Source organism: Onychostruthus taczanowskii, unplaced genomic scaffold (genome assembly GCF_017590055.1).
Source record: "Onychostruthus taczanowskii isolate IOZ18803 unplaced genomic scaffold, ASM1759005v1 scaffold158, whole genome shotgun sequence".
NCBI classification, from domain to species: Eukaryota; Metazoa; Chordata; class Aves; order Passeriformes; family Passeridae; genus Onychostruthus; species Onychostruthus taczanowskii.
The window spans coordinates 1,138,433-1,158,452 of record NW_024498773.1 but is presented as its reverse complement, the minus strand read 5'-3'; the positions used below and the strand labels follow the sequence as shown (position 1 = coordinate 1,158,452).

Here is a 20,020-nt window from a genome sequence, read left to right as displayed (position 1 = left end):
CCTTGGAATTGGAAGGGATTGTGCACTCTGGGACTAATCAGGCCAGTTTTCTTCACCTTGCCGCGGTCAGAAAGCAGTTCATTGGTGTTATGAATAAAAAGTTATCTATTTTTGTTTAAGGTTACAGAGCTAAAACCGGTTGGACAGGTTGCTGTTAAATTAGCTTAATTGTTAAGAGTTCTTCTTTAATTGCCCGTCAATGGTTGGTGATTTAGCCATTGTCCTCCCCATGCTTGCCCGGGAGCTACACCTGGACATGGCAGCCCAGGAGAATAGGAGTGGCCTGAGACCACGTATGCAGATGAGGAATGCACTGCTCCAAAATTTTCCGGTTTTCTAGGAAAACCCCTAAAAACAACGAGCCAATATAGAATTAGGGGACCCTAGGTGATGTCTAAGGATGGGCGCGAAGTCCAGTACCTGCTTGGATCCTTTTTGCTTCTCACCCTGACCTGAAACGATGTTCACTGGGGAGGGGACCCGAAGTGTTGGACCGAAAAGTAGGAATCTGCGAATCTCCCGTGAGGACGCAGTCCCCAGCTCTGCCTGCAGACCAGCGGACAGAGCTGCACCACCCTCCTCCTCCGTGCCACTCTTGGGGACAGCGGCGGCGTGGGCGCAACCCGTTGATTTCTCCCCACCTGAGCTGAATCTCTTTAATAAAGGCATTAAAAAGGAGGAAGATCTCCTGCCCATTTATTTGAATCGGGGGCTCCCTTATATGAGACCCTGGACCGTCAAAAGAGGGAGGTAAGAAAGAAATTTCCTGGTTTTGGAGATAGCCAAAAATGGAGGGAGGAAGAATGGCCTGCGGAACACATAACTGAATATTACGGGCCAGCCACTTGGGCTCAGGATGGTAGCTGGGGTTACTGTACCCCAATATACCTCCTGAACAGCCTGATAAGACTCCAGGCAGTGGTAGAAATTGTGTCTAAACACACCACAGACGCCCTCGAGTTATTATCAAAACAACACTCTCAAATGAGGGCATTTGTTTATCAGAATAGGATAGCCCTAGATTATCTGTTGGCAGAAGAGGGGGGAGTCTGTGGAAAGTTTAATGAATCAGAGTGTTGTATTGAAATTGATGACTATGGGGAGACCATCCGAGGTCTCGCGGCTGAAATAAAAAGGGTAGCTCATGTGCCCATCCAAGAATGGAATTCAATCTTAAATGCTTCCTGGTGGGACAATTTGGATAATGGAAGAAGTTAATCTTTTTCATACTCTGTTCCATAGCCAGAGTCATCTTCCTGCCTTGCCTAATTCCTTGCTTTATCCGTTTGATACATTCAGTAGTGCAAGGCTTGCAAATTGCAGCCATGCCAATAGATCCAGAGTGTGCAACAGGGAAAACTAGTCTAGTTCCAAAAATTATGAAATTAGAAGAATGTTAGGAATATAGCTAGTAATTTGTGGAAATAAAGGTTGTATAAAAATATAAGTGTAGAGAATAAACTGTGGAGGGGGGGGGAAGAATCCCTTTTTCCTTCAGGTTGGGAAATCTTGGCCAGATGACGAAACCACAAAGCCACGAAACCCATGGCAGATGGAGATCACGGCATTTGCATCCGAAGAGAACTCCAGCTGCACCCAGGATGAGCATTCAACAGCACCCATGCCCAAAGACGCCAGGTGCTGATGGCCCAGACAAGATGCCTATCTGAGGGGGCCAGATCATCAACAACTTAAATCTGAATGCCAGATTCCGGGAATCAGGGAAGTGCATCATTCTATTCCCAGATGAAGGCTTTGTGCAGCCCAAGCCAGAGGAAGAAACCAACTTGAATATGAAGAACTGAGAAAGAAACAAAGACTTTCTGCCGCAGGCAAAATAAACTGTATAAGAACTGCTGCCTTGAAGCAGTTGGTGTGGACAGGGAGGTCAAAGTACCAGTGGGTCTTTCCTCACGTCCACCCGCATCACTTCCTGGGGGTGATACGCTGTCTGTTTTTGGTGCTGGCTGTCGAGACTGTATTACGGTCGCGCAATAAATTTTATTTTTTATATTTTTATTGAAATTAGCTATTTTTCATTTTTCATTTATAACAAAGAAGATGATCCACACAAGTGGGTGGCAAATGCCCTGGCACAATTCAAGAAACAATTAGATGGTAATGGATTAGAACTTAGAAATTATCAGGAAGTACCTCAAGAAGATTAAAAAGGAGGACTATGTAAGAAATCAGCCTTCTGTATATAGGTTCTCTGGGTGTACAAACATCATAAGAAGCTAAAAATAAAACACGTGGGTATATTTTTAGAAAAGCAGCATGAATTAATGTTTATGAAAAGGGGGAGGGAATTGTTAGGGTATAGTTAGTAATTTGTGCAGATAAAATACAGGCTTCTATAAAGTATATGAACCAAACTGGCTGTACAGAGGGGAGGCTAGGGATTTCATTCTCAGGAAGGTGAAACTGTGGCAGACTGGCAAGGAGATACCAGGACATTTACATACGAAGGAATCCTCCTCTGCACAGGAGATGGTTGTTCATGGAGGCATGTGTCCAGAGACTCCCAGAGATGATGGCCCACAAAGATACCCATCTGAGATAGCAAGGGCCATGAACACCTGCCACCTGAATACAGGATTCCGTGAATCGGGGAGAAGCATTAATCTATTCCTGGAGGAAGGCTTTGTGCAGATCAGGCTGAAGAAAAGAACCAACTTGAATATGAAGAACTCTAAAAAGAGACAAAGGGACTCTACTGGGAGCAAAACAAAGAGTATAAGAACTGCTCCCTTGGAGCAGCCAGCGTGGATGAAGGGGGATTTGGTGCGATAGAGGCCAAATCCATGTTCGTGGCAGACTGGCAAGGAGATACCAGGACATTTACATACGAAGGAATCCTCCTCTGCACAGGAGATGGTCGTTCATGGAGGCATGTGTCCAGAGACTCCCAGAGATGATGGCCCACAAAGATACCCATCTGAGATAGCAAGGGCCATCAACACCTGCCACCTGAATACAGGATTCTGGGAATCGGGGAGAAGCATTAATCTATTCCTGGAGGAAGGCTTTGTGCAGATCAGGCTGAAGAAAAGAACCAACTTGAATATGAAGAACTCCAAAAAGAGACAAAGGGACTCTGCCACGGGTGGAGCAAAGAGTATAAGAACTGCTCCCTCAGAACAGCCATTGTGGACGAAGAGAGATCTGGTGTGATAGAGGCCAAATCCACGTTCACCCAGCCTGTATCCCGGGGGTGTTGCGCTGTCAGTTTGATTGTTGGCTGTCAGGACTGTATCACGGTCATGAATAAATTAGTTTTGTTTTTATTAGAATTGGGCATATTTCATTTTTACCTATAACAAGTGCCATGTAGACTAGCACTCAGAAGGTTTTAACTTTTGGGGATTGCTGAAAAAAGAGCATGATTCATCAGAAGCTGAATCCACAACAGCTGGTTAGGTATTTACCTACCTGCATCACAACTATGACAGATGCTGTGAAGTAAGTGCATTATCAGATCCAGATCCACTTTTTCATCATCAAAACTGTGATGATAAGCTGTCAGTAGTTCTCTGTCCTCTGTACTAAGGTCACTACCACTTTTTTGGACCAGGGAACTTTCATCCAGATTTCCAAATCCAAAGGAAGCACTGCAAAAGAAAAATACACCAGAGTCAAGGCTGCCCCTTCAGGTTTGCATTCAGCAATCAACTCAAACTTAGACCAACACCAACATGACTATCGGTCTTGAATTCTAGTTTTTAAGTGTAGCAGAAGAGAATCACCATACTATTACTGTTCACTGATTTAAATGTTAACCAAACAATGGATGCCACTTAATTTAATAGTATTAACTTTCATTTTCTTAAACTTCATTGAAACACAACCACAAGCAAATGAAAGTATAAAGATACTTCTTGTTTATCTGTTCAAGGAAAAATATTTAAGAGATATGTATTAACCAAAAATTTCCCACTAGTAGAAATTACACTAAGAGAAATTATAGTAAATATAACCTTTATAAACCCTACCTCTACTATGATAATTGTAAGTTAATCAAAAAATCATTCTTGAATGGCCTAATGTACACAGTACTTCTGTAAAATTTAATATGTCTATTGTGTATAAAAATATACAGATAAAAACACATGACAGATTTGTTTCCAAATAAGCATGTGAAAATAATACATAGTACATAGCACATACATACATTCTGTACATACTACAGAATTAGCAAGTTGTGCAAACATAAACAATGTCATACTGAGTATAAACTTTTTTGTTGTTTGTTTTTGAAACATTCCTAGTCTTAAAAAAAAGGTATTGCTCTTCAGTCCAGATTTTACAGCAAGAAAAGCGAAAACCTGTTCTGATTAAAAGAACACAAACCTCAAATTTCTCTTCACTATGCTATACAACGCCTTCTGCAAAACTGTTACAGCTTACCTGTAGGATTCCAACAGATCAACAACCTCTGTCTGTCCAAAGCGCCTAGCCCAGTCCACAGCCATCCTGAAAGAGTTGCACAAGTATTTTTAGTTTTCACTTCAAAAGATGAAACTGAATAGCACATCAGGTGAGGCAACTGACACCAGACTTTTGTACCCATTTCTGTATTGTTATCAGTACTGGAAGTGCTTGAATAGGTGTTAACAGCTATCTGACTTTTAGATAACTACAGTTCTTTGCCACAAATAATGCCAGTTCTACACAGGAGTACCTGCAAAAAAGGAAATGAGGAGGAAGAATGTGCCATTCCTTTAAAAAGCCCACAACAATGTGCAGAGATCAGACCTGCCTATTTGCAGCATCCTTTAAGTCATCTCAGAAAGTCATGCCCCAGGCATTTGGAAAACATTAGGCTATTTAACATCTTTCAGAAGCTGTCCTCCTCACAATGCAGTTCACCGTTTTATCTTTAAACTGCAATCCTTCCCAAGTTTTTCAAATGTTAGCACTGTTATATGTATTTGGGATAATTCATGCTTATGTGATATATATGGGAAATATGTCATGTTTGTAATAAATATTCTTAAAAGCACACACGCCACAGACAGAGAGGCTGCTTCACAGAGTTGTGAAACTGCAGCTGGCAGCAGAAAGAGAAGAATCTAATTAGCAAGCGAAAAGGACTAGCTCTGTGCAGAGAGGGGCCCTTTCTCTGGAATGGTCCGGGAAATACCGGAAGCTGATGAATACTTGATCTAGATAACCAGAGCCATCAGGAGCACCCATCTCAATGCCAAGTTCCAGTAACTTTGTGACTGACATACATCTCTTCCTGGACATGGCATTGTCCAGCTCAACACAGAGAAAAGAAACAACATGAATATGTGAAGCTTTGAAAAGAAGAAAAGAGAGAGACTCTGCCTTGAGCAAGAAAAAGTGGATAAAAACTGACTCTACCAGACTACCTTCATGAACAGAGGGGGAACCAATACGATAGAGATCAGACCAGTGTTCACCAGCGCTGATCCCAGGGTCGACGCTGTCCCTTTGATTGTGGCTATCGAGACTGTATATCGGTCGTGAAATAAATTCTATTTTTATTAACTATTAAATTGGCTTTATCGATTTTTACCTACAACAGCACCAAATATCAGACCCCTGGAATCCTAATTCTTATCATTCCATACTACAATTATTTACTGTACTTCCGTGTTTATATGAAGACATACTTCATGGCCACAAAACTTGAGTTTTTACAGATTCACAAATATTTTTACATGCTACAACAGATTTAGAAACATAACAGAAAGATCTTTTGATATAGGTAACTCCATGAAAATAAGAACTGCCAAACATTTTGGCCCAAGTCAGTAGATTACAGTTGTTCTGCTAACCAGTGTCTTCGATAACACCTACTGAAACAAAGTTTATAGCTCATAATCAAGACCATGTAATTAAGAATTTAGTTAAGAATTTACAGAAAACAATGTGATTAACAGGAGTTAGAAACTGTTGAGACCGTCAAAATCTATAGTTCTTACAGCAGTGTGATAAGTTAGCAAATTAATCTAGATGTTAAAGAATTTTCTGTCTCTCTCCTATATTGACAAATCAATCTATCTTTTGGTTTCTCTGTTTTTACCAGCCATTAGATGATTTGCAGTGGATACTTGCTCCCATACTGATCAACTGTTCTACATGACTCAAAAAGCCTCTCCCTGAAGAAATCATCAGAGCAGTTGCACCAGTTTCACTGTGCCTATAATCAACTGAGAAGTAAAAACAAAAAAAAAAAAAAAAATCAGCAAACCCAATAGAAATGTTATTTCTTCATCTAAATATGGTACAAATATTGCTTTCAAATTCCAGCCCAAAGAGAATTTGTTTCCTCACTTTATCTCTGCAGTCAGTTCATGTGAATTCCACACTATTTTAGAAACATACTTCTGTCAATACTTCAAAACAACAACCAACTAAACAACTCATTAATTCTGCTAGCCCTATCCATTTTTTCAGTAGGCATCAGAATGCAAAGGTTTGAAACTGGAAATGAAAGTAGCCATAAAAATCTAAAACAATTTGGTTGCTTTTTTCCTATGTAATAACACAAGAAACTTACCACTGACATTTTCAGTTAAAATGAGATTTAACACCTGAGCAAACGCATCAATATCTTTCTGCAACCAGATGTCAGAAAGACAGGAATCCATTTCTTTTACTATCCATGGTTCAAGGCAATTCACATCTTTTTCAGTCTGAAGATAAAAAACAATATTGAAAGATTAATCTCTCCCAAAAGTTCTCTTTATTCTCATACACTACCCACAAATAATTTGCATGGTTATTTTTCCCAGCAGGAACCAAAATCCCAGCACTCAGTTAATGCACTCAGCACTAAGTTAATGCACTGTTTTGTCATATGCAAGTACCAACACAATGGCAGTCAAGCCATTTGATCTGAGGAAAAGTTGTGTACAACCACCATAACAGAAGACACACTTCAGCTACAGCAGTTGATCCCAAAAAAGTAATCTTTAAAATACATTAATATCCTGAAAGACTCTACAGAACTATCTTTAGAAAACAGATTTTAAACGGCTAGTAATACAACACAAATACAAACGTCTCTTCCAAAAAAAGAAGAAACTTACCAGTTGATTAAATACTGTGTCACCACCCTCATCCAACCATTTGTACTCCTCATTTGCTCTTGGAACCGATTTTTGTCTCCGAGATGTCAGTTTGTTAGTGTTTTCTTGAGCTGAACACCACTCAGCGAGAGTGTTCTTCTGTTTCTCTTCTAGAATGCAAAATATTCCCCAGAAAGTTTTAGAGTCATCTTTATTATCCATTGTTTTCTACTAAAGAAGACAATTACAGCAGGGTAAATTTTTACTTATTCAACCTCTTTTATTAAATCTAGAATGCTACTACCAATCCAACACAAATGACATGTTTAAGGGTACCCAAAGTTCACCACTGCAAACAAGGGCTATAAGAACAGGGCAAAACCTACCATTTTGGTGTTTAATCCCCCAAACTCCATTATTCCAAACTACTGCATTCAAAGGATCTTCCTTAAGTAATCACCTTCCACACAAACTCAGCAAAGATCTTTTTCCAGAAATGGAATGCTGAAGACAAGTGATACACTCCCTGCATGTAACAACTTATTTTTGCACACAAGAAACAGTAGAAAACACCAGTGTCTTAACTGACCTTTTCTGTACCCAGTGATAAGAGCTGAGCACTGTGAAAAATATTCAGTTAGGATTTTTTGTTATATATATAGCTTTGGGGTTTGCATTTTTAAAAAAAAAAAATCTTTAAATAATCACTGGGGTCATTACTTTCAGTTGCCAGGAAAACTTCTGAAAACTTAATCAACTGGAAACCAATTATGTTTAGCTCAAGAGTGTTAACATCTATGAAAAATACATCCATGCCTCAAGAAAGCAGGGAAAAATGTTACTAAAGAGAACAACTTCTACATTTTGTGCAAGATGTACAAAATCCTGCCTGCCTGCTTTAATAGCTGCACTTTAATTTACACCCAAAGGTACAGAACATCCTATACTTCTTTAGTATAAATGTGGGTAAAGCCCCCAGTTACATGTAACTCTACACCATAATAATTAGAAAAAATACGACATTCATCAACTGAAAGCAAAAATAATGCAATCACTGAATCAAAGTGATTTTTTTTCTTTAATTGCATAAACTATTTCAATAATATAAATACTGAGAGCTTAAACATACTTGCTGTCATCTAATCACATCTCATTTAATCTCCTGACTTTGGAATTTTAACAGAGAATAATCCTGTCAATTGTTCGTTCAATCAATCAATGATTCTCATTACAACACTCCTTACAATTAAGAAGTCCACCAACCTTGCTCCTTCTCTTTTTTATACTTCACCATCTCTTTGTTTGTATACCCAGTGCTTCGTAAAATGTCCTCCAGAAACATCTCTTTAACTTCAAAAGGTCTCCCTTGGACTAAAAGTATAAAAAATCCATATAAGATTATATGTTCACTAACTTCACTTACAGCATTTATTTTATTTAAAAATTATCTTCACCGGAGTTTACTTTTCTCAAAATTACACAAAACAAAATATTTCCAATGTAAAATGCCACCTTGTTTCTCATCAACCTCTTCAATTTTATCAAGTGTTATAGCAAGAGATGTTCATATAATTGACAGTTATTAAGCACAAATTTTTTTTAAATGAGAAAAAGCAAACAGCCGTTTTTGTTTAGGGTTACAAACAAGAACTCATCATGTAAGCCTGCTACCTGGATTAAAAATGTAACTAATTATTAAGCAATTAATATGGAGACAATACATCTTTGTATTGAACTACTTTCTTTTCATGAGAAGTATGTAAGGAGATAGACTTATTTCCATGTCCTCAACTAATTCAGCAAAGCTGAGCTTTCTTTACTGAGTACTTCTTGACAGATCCCAGTGGCCTTTAAATTCTAATAATTTATCCTGATTTCTTTTTCAACACGACTATTTTCCAGACCTTATTGGTGGACATTAAAGAATGCTATTTGCATGAAGAATTAAAATCTCTACATTTTGACTTCTTGTCCCTTAAGCTGACTTTAGATCACTCAGGATCTTCCTTCAGAAAGAGCAATCCACAATTCGCATACTTTTAGAAGCTGTCACAGAGGAAGTCTTCCAATACTGATCACAAACTCTGTGTACTACAGCAATCCACAACTACAAATGCTGGTTTCTATGGTCAGGATTTTGTCAGCCATACTGCTGAAGGAGAATCAAACCTTTTTCATTACATTAACAGAAACAATCACTTCTTTTAAATCTTCAATTCTCAAACAAAAACAAAACAAAAACAAAACAAACAAAAAAAATCTTCTCAATTGCTATTGGCCTGCTAAATAACCAACATAAGCACTGTGGTAAACTGGAGAGATTGCCATCAGAATTTCCAACATAAATATACCAATCTGAAAGAACAGGAAGCTGCAAAGAGAGTCAACTGGAAAGACACACAACAATCACAACTGACGCAAAAAATATTCAGATAACATGAATTCACATGTAATTTCCAGATTCCTGTCTTCAACAAGTGCAAGCCTTATTTTACTAGGCAGAAATAAAACTGGGAACTAGAAATAAACACTTCTATCTGCAAAAAAAAGGGAAAAAGATGTTTCCTCCTCACAAGAATTTGCTAAAATAAACCAGTAAGCAATCCCGCCCATTTCTAAAACTGCTGAGATTTTGTAAAAAAAGGCTGACATGCAGAGAGTCTGATTGTCAAACAAAGCATTTATCTTAAAAGCTACTTTTCAAAACACATTAAACATGGACATTATTGTTGAAAAAGTAAGAGGACTGAAAGGTGCCAGAGGAGGTCATCCATGCAGAAAACCTGCAAGCCAGGAGGGTGGGGGAAAAAAATCCACACCCACACAACCCTTCCATCTCTCACATATTTATATTTTGCCTCTACTGAAGATTAGTCAAATGAAATTAAAACACAATAATGGTAGCTTTTCTTTTCATTTGAGTGTAACCTAACTGCAGATAACTGAGTCAACACAAACCAAGAAAAACTGGATGCCTTTTCTGACTATTTACCTAGATGAATGGCTACTAATTTTCTTTAAATCAAAGAATCATGTGATTTGAGCATGAAACCCAATCTGCCTAAGCCTGTATTTCTGAACTGAACAGGTACAGTTATGTGTGTTTTATCCAGTAACCAGTAACAATCCTTATGAGACCTGAAGAATAAGAATCTACTGGAGTGTATTAATATATGTCATACTCATGTAGCTCATAAGTCCTGTATCAGCATGAAGACAGCACTTCAATAACCTTTTCCTACTTCTTCAATTAATAGTGGAGGGGGGCAGGACACACCTGCCTTTATAGAACTCCCAGCGACTAAACACTTCACTCTGTATTAGGAAAATAGTTAAGAAACAAGAAACCTGACTACACAAAGAACAAGGATTCCTGTAACTCTCAGTGTATTCATCATGTGCCTTTACTCAAAACAGTTTGCTGTTGTGGTGTGTTTTTTATTAGTAGGTTTATTGTTTGATTTGTAATTTTGGAGTCCTTATGCTGTTTCCTTTTTGTTCCTGCCTTTTCCCAGTATTTTTGTCACTTTCCTTGTTGTTAGTTGCTATTTCTCCAAACTCTATCAGTTTACTGAAACTGTCCTCCTCCCTTAGGATTTTTATTGGTTTATACATTGTGGTTCCCGCCTTGTTTTTTACTCCCAATTCTCCTAATTTGTTAAAGACTGTACTCTCCCCTGAGACCTGTTCCCACATATAAGCTCCTTTCTCCCCTCAGTGTCCCAGGAGGCAGAAGAAGGGGAAGTTTACCATCAAATAAAGTTACCCTGGGACCTGTGTGCAGCCCTGTGTTTTATGATGCGCCGACACTGGCACATGGCATTCAACGGGGCTCGAGGGGGGGAATCTTCCACCCCACCCCCCCCAAAATCATCAGCTAGCTGGGAGGAGGAGCGGCAGTTTGCTACAGTTTAGTAAGATCTGTGAATCTCAGGGCAGGTATACTAAGATTTAAGAATTAAGATAAATACTTACTATGTATTACTGGGCAGCTTCCAAAATACCTAATAAAGAGATTTGCATCTAGAGCAGCACTAGAAATAATTAGTTTTAAATTATTCTGGTTTTGCAGCACATCTCTCAGTTTTATTAGCAAGAAGTCACTGAACCTATCCCTCTCATGTACTTCATCCTATAACAAAAGAAAAAAGGAGAGATTAAAAAAAACCTCACAGATTCAAGATCACAACTTCTGACAAAAACCAACCTTAAGAAAAAAAAAAAAGATTTGGTGGCAGGGACCTTAAAATGTGTAAGTCTAGTTTAAGTAATAGGGTTTGGGTTTTTTTTAAAAAAGCGGGTTTTTTATGCTATCCATAAGCAAAAAAAAGTTTTTATCAGAGCTGAGTGCACTGCAATGCTGAAGCTCTACACACCTTAACTTCAGAGGCCAAAGTGAGTATCTGAAACCTCTAATTTTGCATTTGAAGTCAAATTTCAAGAAAACACCACAAACCACAAATCCTACAAATCTTACTTTAATAAATTCTCACTTCACCACTGATGAGCATTTAAAGAAATGTATGACACCACATAATCAGAAGAACAGACACATTGCTTAGACAAGTCATACACAAAGCCTGTAAATTAAGGCACATACCCGATTAATCACCCTTGTCATTCTTCTATTTTGTTTTGTATTATGAATGAATGAAACAAGGGCTCAAATACAGCTCAAAGGTTTGTAGGCTGATATCAAGCATGTCTAGATCATTGTCATGCTTTTTTCATGCTTTGATAAACAGGTAGGCACCTAAACCTACCATGATTCCTTTTAATCTTCAGTACTTAAATCTTGCCACAAACATTCTAGTTCCCCTTACTTATTAAATTCCACAATAGGGATACTAACATAATCATAAAGAAACACACCTGAATAATTTGCTAGCAACTGGACTCCACACTATCTTGAAAACTCTGGGCAAACAAACTGACTGAAAACCTGGTATTGCTAAAACAAATACATGAAAACAGAAATTCTGACACGATCACACTGAACCATATCAATGTAAGCCTCCCTAAGGATTTTCTGGGGAATGGGAAGTTCAGAAAAATTTACATTTCTGTCCTCCTCAACTCCTTCCGATTCCACAACTAATCACTGGCATGAACATAAGATATTTTTACAGAAAAAACCCGCAAACAGAAAAACACCAAAATGTACAAAACATGCACGCTACTTTAAGGACTCCAAAAATCTTTAAAGTTGATTCAGATTCTACCAAACAAAAACACCTAAAGTGCTCAGCAAATTTAAATTTAAAAAAATGAGGACCTCATTTTCTAAAGCAATACATATTGCTCCACCCCACAAGAAAGACCACAGGATGCTCACCACAATAACATGGGTCACGGTGGAGAGGGTGCTGTCTCCTGCCATCAGCGTGTGAAGGAGCATGTCATTAGTGCAGAATGTCACCAGTGTCTTCGGAGAAACCCTATGGAACACATCACAGAGACAACTCAGGGGGTCTGCACCATTTAAAGGCAGCTAGCTTTCCATGGATCAAAAACTAAAGCAGCTGCTGACCAGAAGAGGAATTACAATTCTCTCCCTAAAACACTCATGCACACCCCTTGTTTTTAAACTATGCCTTTTCCCAGATGTTTCCTAACAATTTGTAGTGTTTCTGCCTCAAAACTCTGGACAATGGATTAATTGATTCAAATTTTAATAAATAAGGAAGTAAAAGAGAACCATGAAGAAACTCTGCATATCATTCACATTACTAGAAAATTCCATGTGGAATACCAGGTTTCAATTCCTCAGCATATGCTTAGATATAGCCTTTGTATTTGACTACACATGGCGGGACGAGCCTGGGTAGATGCCAGGTGCCTACCCAAGCTACTCTATCTGTCCTCTCTATGAGTAGGGGAGAGGAAACACAACAAAAGACTCACAGGGTCAAGAGAAGGACAAGGAGAACGTGGGTCTCTCCCATGGGTGACAGTCCTGCATGAGCTTCTCCAATATGAGTCCCTCCCATGGGTTGCAGTTCTCCATGAACTGCTGCAGCTCAGGTCCCTTTCCACAGAGTGCAATGCTTCAGGAACGGCTTGCTCCACTGTGGGACCCCCACAGGATCACAATTCTGACAGCAAACCTGCTTCTGTGTGGGCTCCCTCCAAGGGGCCACAGGTCCTGCCAAGAGCCTGTTTCAGCATGGATTTCCCAGAGGATCACAACCTCCTTCAAGCATCTACCTGCTCCAACACAGAATCCTGGACAAGGGGATGCCTGCTGCACCACAGACCTCTACAGACTGCAGGGGCACAGCTGCTTCACCACGGGCTGCACCTGGCACCTGGAGAACCTCCTCCCCTCCTGCACTGACCTTCCTGTCTGCAGAGCTGCTTCTCTCACATGCTCTCACTGCTCTTCTTGAATTGCTGCCTCTGTTGTACAGGTTCTCCTCCCCCATTCCCCACTGCCCCAGAGGCACTACCACCATCACAGATGGGCTCAGCCTCAGCCAGAGGCAGGTCTGTTTTGGCTAGCACCAGCTCTGTCAGACATCGGAGAGGCTTCTGGCACCTTCCCACAGAAGCCTCCCCACAGCTCCCAAAGCCTTGCCTTGAGGACACAATACACTACAGACGACTAAATCACAAAGCAATCTGCTGATCCTCTGGTTCTTCAGGAGGTCAAAATACTCAAATGTTAAAATTCTATACCTGGGGCAAGTTAGCTGTCCCAATAAAAACAGCAATTGTCTCTACTTCCTCTGGCACTGCCATCCTAAAGGAGCTGAAGAGTTCCTTTGTACTGTACTCTACAGCTCTTCTCCAGAAGACAGTTAAGAAAACTTTAATTATACTTCTGTGCTACTATACATCTCCACTCCAGATATTTTTTTGTCCACAGCTCAAAATATTATCTCCCCCTTTTAGTGTTTCTCTGGAGTAAATGTCCTGATTCTTCTCAAGATGAATTTTCTGCACTACTTCCAGTAATTCTTCCATTTTGATCTGACTTTGCTCTTCTTCTGCCAGCATAGTACTTCCATTTATTAATCATCCAGCTTATTTGTGATACATCTTCACTAGCTCTTCTAATCTCTTAATAGCCTTGTGAGCTTTCATACACAAATTTGAATTCTTATTGTGGCTTTGCTGTTCAAGCGCGTTTTTCATCAGCTATGTGTCATCTTTGGTCACTCAAGCAACATAACCTTTTCCCATCTTCTGGTCATTCACATCCCAACTGCTGGCCCTTCCCTGAAATGTCACTGCCTATGCAGTACAAGGATGTAAAAACCCCACACACTCCATTCATGCTCTGCTTTACAGACAAATTCATCAAGTGATATTGAAATCTCTACTTTTACATCACTTCATGTCTTAAACACAAAAGCTAAAGCAGATTAAATTTAGCCCAAAACAGACTGATAATAATGCTCAGCTTCATCAGTTACTTTCCAAATTTCTTGTTTTTCCTTTTATGACTTCTATCAAATCACACTACATAACATTTGTCACATCATGCTGGTCTTCACATCCACCTTCAAAGCTTGCAGAATTTTGGATCCACACATGTTAAAAGTAGAGAGGGGGAAAAAAATAGAAAATGTAGACTTGATCTGAAAATCAGACAAGGATTATACATGCATACACTCCGCAGAAGAAATCAATAGAAAGCACTTGAAATTCAGTGAAATTCAAGTGAATTTGCTACTATATGAAACTGCAAAACACAGGAAGAAAGCCATCCTTTTCATCTTAAGAGTGAAAATTATTTACTCTTAATACTCTTAAGAGTATTCCTCATCTGCAATAACATATCCCACCTACAATTTGTGGGGCTGCATCCCAAACATACTACAGTTCAAATGTACACAAGATTTACAATACCAGCACAAGATCAACTCACACTTAGAAATACCACTAGTACCTGCTTTCTAACCGGATCTGGTAACCAATTGTCTGGCCAATCTTCTCTCTTCTTTCTGCTGCCACTCTTTCAGCCACAGCAACAGCCGCTAAACGTCTCGGCTGAGTACAAAACACACGACAGGGAGTTCCATTCTTGTAGCAGTCATCAAGGATAAATTGAGGGATCTGTAAAGAAGTGGTTCAAATTTACTCTTTGAGAAAGTCACAGCTTTGTTAGCACAGGGAAAAAATTTAACTGCATCTCAGTATTACACATTGCATTTTCATTACGATTATCACTGCAAGCATACCTGAATCAGTGGAAAATAAATTTCTAAGCATAACCTATTTAGGTTTTTTTTTTTAAGAAAAAAACTTGCAGTGTCTCTCTCCTGCTTCAGAGAAATCTAGGAAAAAAAAAAAACCAACCTGTAGATAATCTCTCATTTTAACACAAAAAATATATTAGTGTGGGTACTGAGAACAGAAATAGCCTTAGAAGAAAAAGGGCTATACAAATATCACAGTAACTGTCCCTTCAATAGTTTGCATTATTTTAACGAAAAAATTGTAACTATGAGAAAATTGTGAGGAAAAATTGTGAGGAAAAATTTATGCTTTTAGTACCTATCCACTGGCTTAGTGTTTGAATTGGAACACAAGATTTTCAATCATACAGGAAAAGAAAGGCCTTAAAATAGCACAAAAAATTCCCATATCACAAATGTTACACAACTGGCATTAGTTTAATATAAATACTGTTATCTTTTTTATTTCACTGAAGAAACATACTTGTGTAGTTTTTCCTGATCCAGTCTCTCCTATAATCAAAACAATTTTATTGTCCTTTATTATTTGGACAATTTCTTCCTGTTTTTCAAGAACTGGTAGTGACTGCCTGAAGGAATCAAACTCTGATTCCCCTCTTTTCACTGGGACCTGGGGGATACCATCATTAAGTCGACCACTTGTCTTGTTTACTTCTTTGTTTTCTGTGAAGAGAAGTTAAAAGTTTATTTATACAGATATAGAGGAAGGTCACTAAAACACTGCTCAAAAATTGTACTTAAAAATTAATGTTGCTGACTTTTTATACATCCCTGTGGGTAAAGTGACAAACCTATCACACATTTAGAAGTCATATTTATAGCAACATGTCCTCCTGTGGTGCTTGAAATAGGTATTTTTCAAAACAGTTATTACTTTCCTAGGTACTTTGAACAAAACCAGACTCTTCCAGAGTATTCCTCCAAGTCAAAAAAGCCTACAAAGAGCAAAAGGAGAAAGAGAAAATAAACCAGAGAAAACCAGCCACTGTATTTTGGTGGCTTTTGTATCTGCGCCCACATTTCACACCTGCAGTTCTCCCTAGAAATACACACTTACAGAGTTAAACCTTTAAGCTATTCCATGCATTTGCCTGAAATCATACTAATGCAACCACGCTGCATCAAGAGTCCTGGACCCTACACAGCAGTGTGATGTGTTAGAAAGCAGCGCATGAGTAGCGCAAAAACATGCACATGTTCAGAGGGAGCTACTTCAAATCCATCACTGCAAGCGCTACTCTGTAATTCCTTGATAATTATTTTCCAGAATAATGAAAAGCTTGCTGTAGTCTCAATTATACACACGATAACTGTGATTAATAGATTCATATACTAAATTTCAAGCTCTGCTGTACCAAGACAAACACAGACTAAGAGAGCAGTAGAACTAAAAGTACATTCTTGAGAAGCAGATAAAGACAAATATTAGACTGTTTATTAACTTATCCCTTACATTGCTAAGCCATTGCATTTCAGTACTTCTATTATAGCTTCCCTCTGTTCATTAAACAATGCTGTTAAACTGAAACAATTGAAAAAAACAGCAAAGGAAGCACTAAAAGAACAGATACCATGTATCAGAAACACGCAATTAAACAAGGCATATTGGTACCACTGTTTTCTGTCACTACACCCATCTCTGCACACAGAAACACAATGTAACTCTTCCAATTGCAGTTGCTAAAGCAAGAACCTAGACGAAAGCCTTGTTTTAAAAAAAGAAAACAACACAATTATATCAGAAGTTTGTCTTTCAGTGAACTCTTCTGTATTCCAGAAATTAGTCTCTTAAGGATAAAATCTATTTTGTGGAGATGAAAAAATAAAAACTAAGTGTAGGAGTGCGCCCCCTAATGACAGAGTGGCAAAACTAGCCTTTGTCCCCAGAAAGGAAAGAAGCCCACAAGTTTCCCTCAACGATTAGGTGAAAAGTCACCTCATAGGACCTCAGGGACTTCACCAAACACTAGAGGACATCTAATTGGATAGAAGCCAAAAAGTCCTGCCTGACCTATCAGGTAGAAAAAGAAGAGAACAAAAGAGCTAGGGCCTTTTGTGAGATGTTTTTACCAGGATTAGACCTCTGCACCTTGCTCGGGTTTTTCTGTTTGTTATTTTGCCTTTTATTAAACATTTTTGTTTCTCACACTGCAGCAGAAGTCACCTTGTTTATTTATTGTCCCCAAAATAATAGCTCTGCTATCCTTTGGTGTATTATATATTCTTTTGACAGCTTATAAGACCAGGCTCAAGAAAAAGAAATATAATAACTATACTTCTCGATTTATCGAGGACATTTATTTCTATAAGCAGAATACACAACTTCATTTTCTCATAATGGTGTTCTTATGGCATCATGGTAACACTGACTCTTCAATCCCACCTCACAGTACTTGCATGAAGCCACATTTCACAAATGTGCTTCCAAAAAGATTTGGCTGGAACTGGCTCAAAAATTCTAAATTAATACAGGACAAGGTAGACATCACAAGTGTGTGATATGACTTCCCAAGTTCCTCACAACACCAGTTATAAAAGACCTTAAAAGGAAAATTCATGTGTTTGTTTAACCGTGTCTGTTAGGACACAAGAGGGGACAGAACAGAAAGAGGTTTTGTCACTGGGTTGCAGGTGTTTTTTTCAAGTGGTGTTCAGAAGACATGCTGAACATACCAGATTCAACAGCACAGGCATGTCCTCTCTTTGTCCTTGGCAGGAGTTCTGTGCGTTCCTTATTTGTGACAGGAAAGCTCTGAATTAGACTCCGAACAGCGTGCCTCGTACGGAGAGCCAAGTCACAAGTCATGACTGCATGTCCCTCTGATACATCCTTCTTCCTTACAGTCAGGTATCGATTGGCTCCTTTTCTGTAAGGGGGAAAAACATATTTCAGGAATAAGGAACCTACTCTAGGTTAATTTTTATCTGTCCAGGTATGAGACTCTATGCAAAATCTTTGAAAAAAACCAGAAATCACAGTGAGAAGCTCTTTTAATGGAGCCATTAAATCTACCAAGTGGATTAAGTGGAAGTGGAAAAGCAAGTACATGTCACAAGTTTTCCAAGCATACTTGTTTCTGTGTCTACTTTTACACTTTTTTCTCTAATACTGTTCCTTACAACACAGTAGGGTATGTTGGAAACATCAATCAGGTTATCATTAGCCATGAAATTCTATTAGTCTGCACCTAAAAACCAAAAATTGTACCCCAACTCACCCTTTGCTTTTAGATACCAATCCAAGAGACTGACAGAGCCGGTGAACAAATGCTCTTTCACTACTAGTGAAACTAGAAGGAAATTCCATCTCTGGAACGATAAGTAATAATGAAAAACAGTACCAATGCAACTGGCAGTAATCTTGACATATTATCTCGATGTTACAGAACCACAGAATTGTTAGGATTGGAAGGGAGACCACCCAATGCAAGCCCCCTGCCAAGGCAGAGTAACCTGCAGCAGGTGACAGAGGAACACATCCAAGGTTTGGGATGTCTTCAAAGGGGGAAACTCAACGCTTTCCCTGAGCAGCAGCTCAAGTGCTCTGCCACCCTCAATGGAAAGTTCTCCCTCATGTTGAAGTGGAACTTCTTGTGTTTTAATTTATGGCCATTGCTCCTTGTCAAAAAGTCTGCACCACCTTCCTGGGACTCATCTTGAAGACATTTACATGCATTAATAAGATGCCCTCTCAGACTCTTCTAGGCTAAACAGGACCATCTCCCACACCTCTCCTAATAAGAGATGCTCCAACCCCTCATCTCATCTCAGAGGTCTCTGCTGGATCCCCTCCAGTAGCTCCCCGTCTCTGTGCTGAGCTGCGCCTTACTAGGGCCGGGCAGAGGGGCAGGATCCCCGCCCTAACCCGCTGCCAGCGCCCTCCCAACACCCGCAGGCCGCCCCCGGGCCGGGCTGTGCCGCGCACCCGCCTCGTCCCCGCTTCGGAACCGCTCCAGGGCGAGCTGCACCGCCATTTCCACCTCCTCGTCCACGCCGACCTCCCACAGGGCCTCGGCCCGGGCACGCACCGCGGCGGCGGCAATTGAGCCCCCCGCGGCCCCGCCGGGCTGCCGGCGCGGGACCCGCCTGTGTCGCGACATGGCCCCGACAAGGCCCCCACACAGCCCGGGCTCCGGCCCCGACACCAACACGGATCAGGCGCCGCAGCTCGGGGGGCGACGCTAGCGGCGGGGCGGGGCCTGGGTGGAGTCACCCACAGGCGGAATCGCCCCGAACGGAAGGAAATCGGCTCTTTTGCTGCTGTTACGGGGAAAGCCTGCCTGCGTACCGAGGTGTGTATGTGGCTGTGACCAAAAAGGGGCACTGGTACCCTGTCTGGTCATAAATTACATGATTTAATTGCATGGCATTAAACGTAGGCGTGGCGAGGGTCATCTCGGTCCTCAGCCTCCTCACTCTGCAAAGTGTTACTTGCCCTTGATTTGGGATCGTCTTTTCCTGCTGTCCTTCGACTGCACGCTGAGGATACGAGGTAGAAACTAAACTCAAACCTCTTGGGCATGAGACAGGGCTCAGTATTGAAGGCTGCTGCTTTGGAAACATCATTAGGTGAGAAGGAGAGTACTTGGAAGAAGAACAAGCTACTCCTCCTCAGTTGCAAAATGAAGTGGGGAATTAAATAAATAGAAAATAAACACTCACTGTCTGATATAGATGCTGAAGAATGCATCTAGGGAGTGCCCCCCCCGGCTGTCGGCTGCCGTGCCTTCAGCTCAGCCGGCGAGACCTCCTCCCTGCCCGAGGGAGTAGAGAAAC

At 40.1% G+C, this 20,020-nt stretch overlaps 1 protein-coding gene across 1 annotated transcript in view; it reads right to left on the bottom strand.

Moving 5' to 3' along the window:
* The window catches only part of LOC121333116 (3'-5' RNA helicase YTHDC2-like), a 42,166-nt gene extending 22,787 nt beyond the window's left edge, over positions 1-19,379 (bottom strand). The window contains exons 1-13 of the mRNA XM_041399179.1: positions 19,170-19,379; positions 18,463-18,553; positions 17,918-18,111; positions 15,708-15,907; positions 14,935-15,101; positions 12,376-12,478; positions 11,016-11,172; positions 8,304-8,411; positions 7,062-7,210; positions 6,530-6,665; positions 6,053-6,179; positions 4,408-4,473; positions 3,433-3,611 (exon numbers count right to left, since the gene is read on the bottom strand). Coding sequence (XP_041255113.1) covers positions 3,433-3,611; positions 4,408-4,473; positions 6,053-6,179; positions 6,530-6,665; positions 7,062-7,210; positions 8,304-8,411; positions 11,016-11,172; positions 12,376-12,478; positions 14,935-15,101; positions 15,708-15,907; positions 17,918-18,111; positions 18,463-18,553; positions 19,170-19,344 — 1,852 coding nt within the window. The 5' untranslated portion in view covers positions 19,345-19,379. The remainder of the gene's footprint in view (positions 1-3,432; positions 3,612-4,407; positions 4,474-6,052; positions 6,180-6,529; positions 6,666-7,061; positions 7,211-8,303; positions 8,412-11,015; positions 11,173-12,375; positions 12,479-14,934; positions 15,102-15,707; positions 15,908-17,917; positions 18,112-18,462; positions 18,554-19,169) is intronic.
* Between the last annotated feature and the right edge of the window lie 641 nt (positions 19,380-20,020).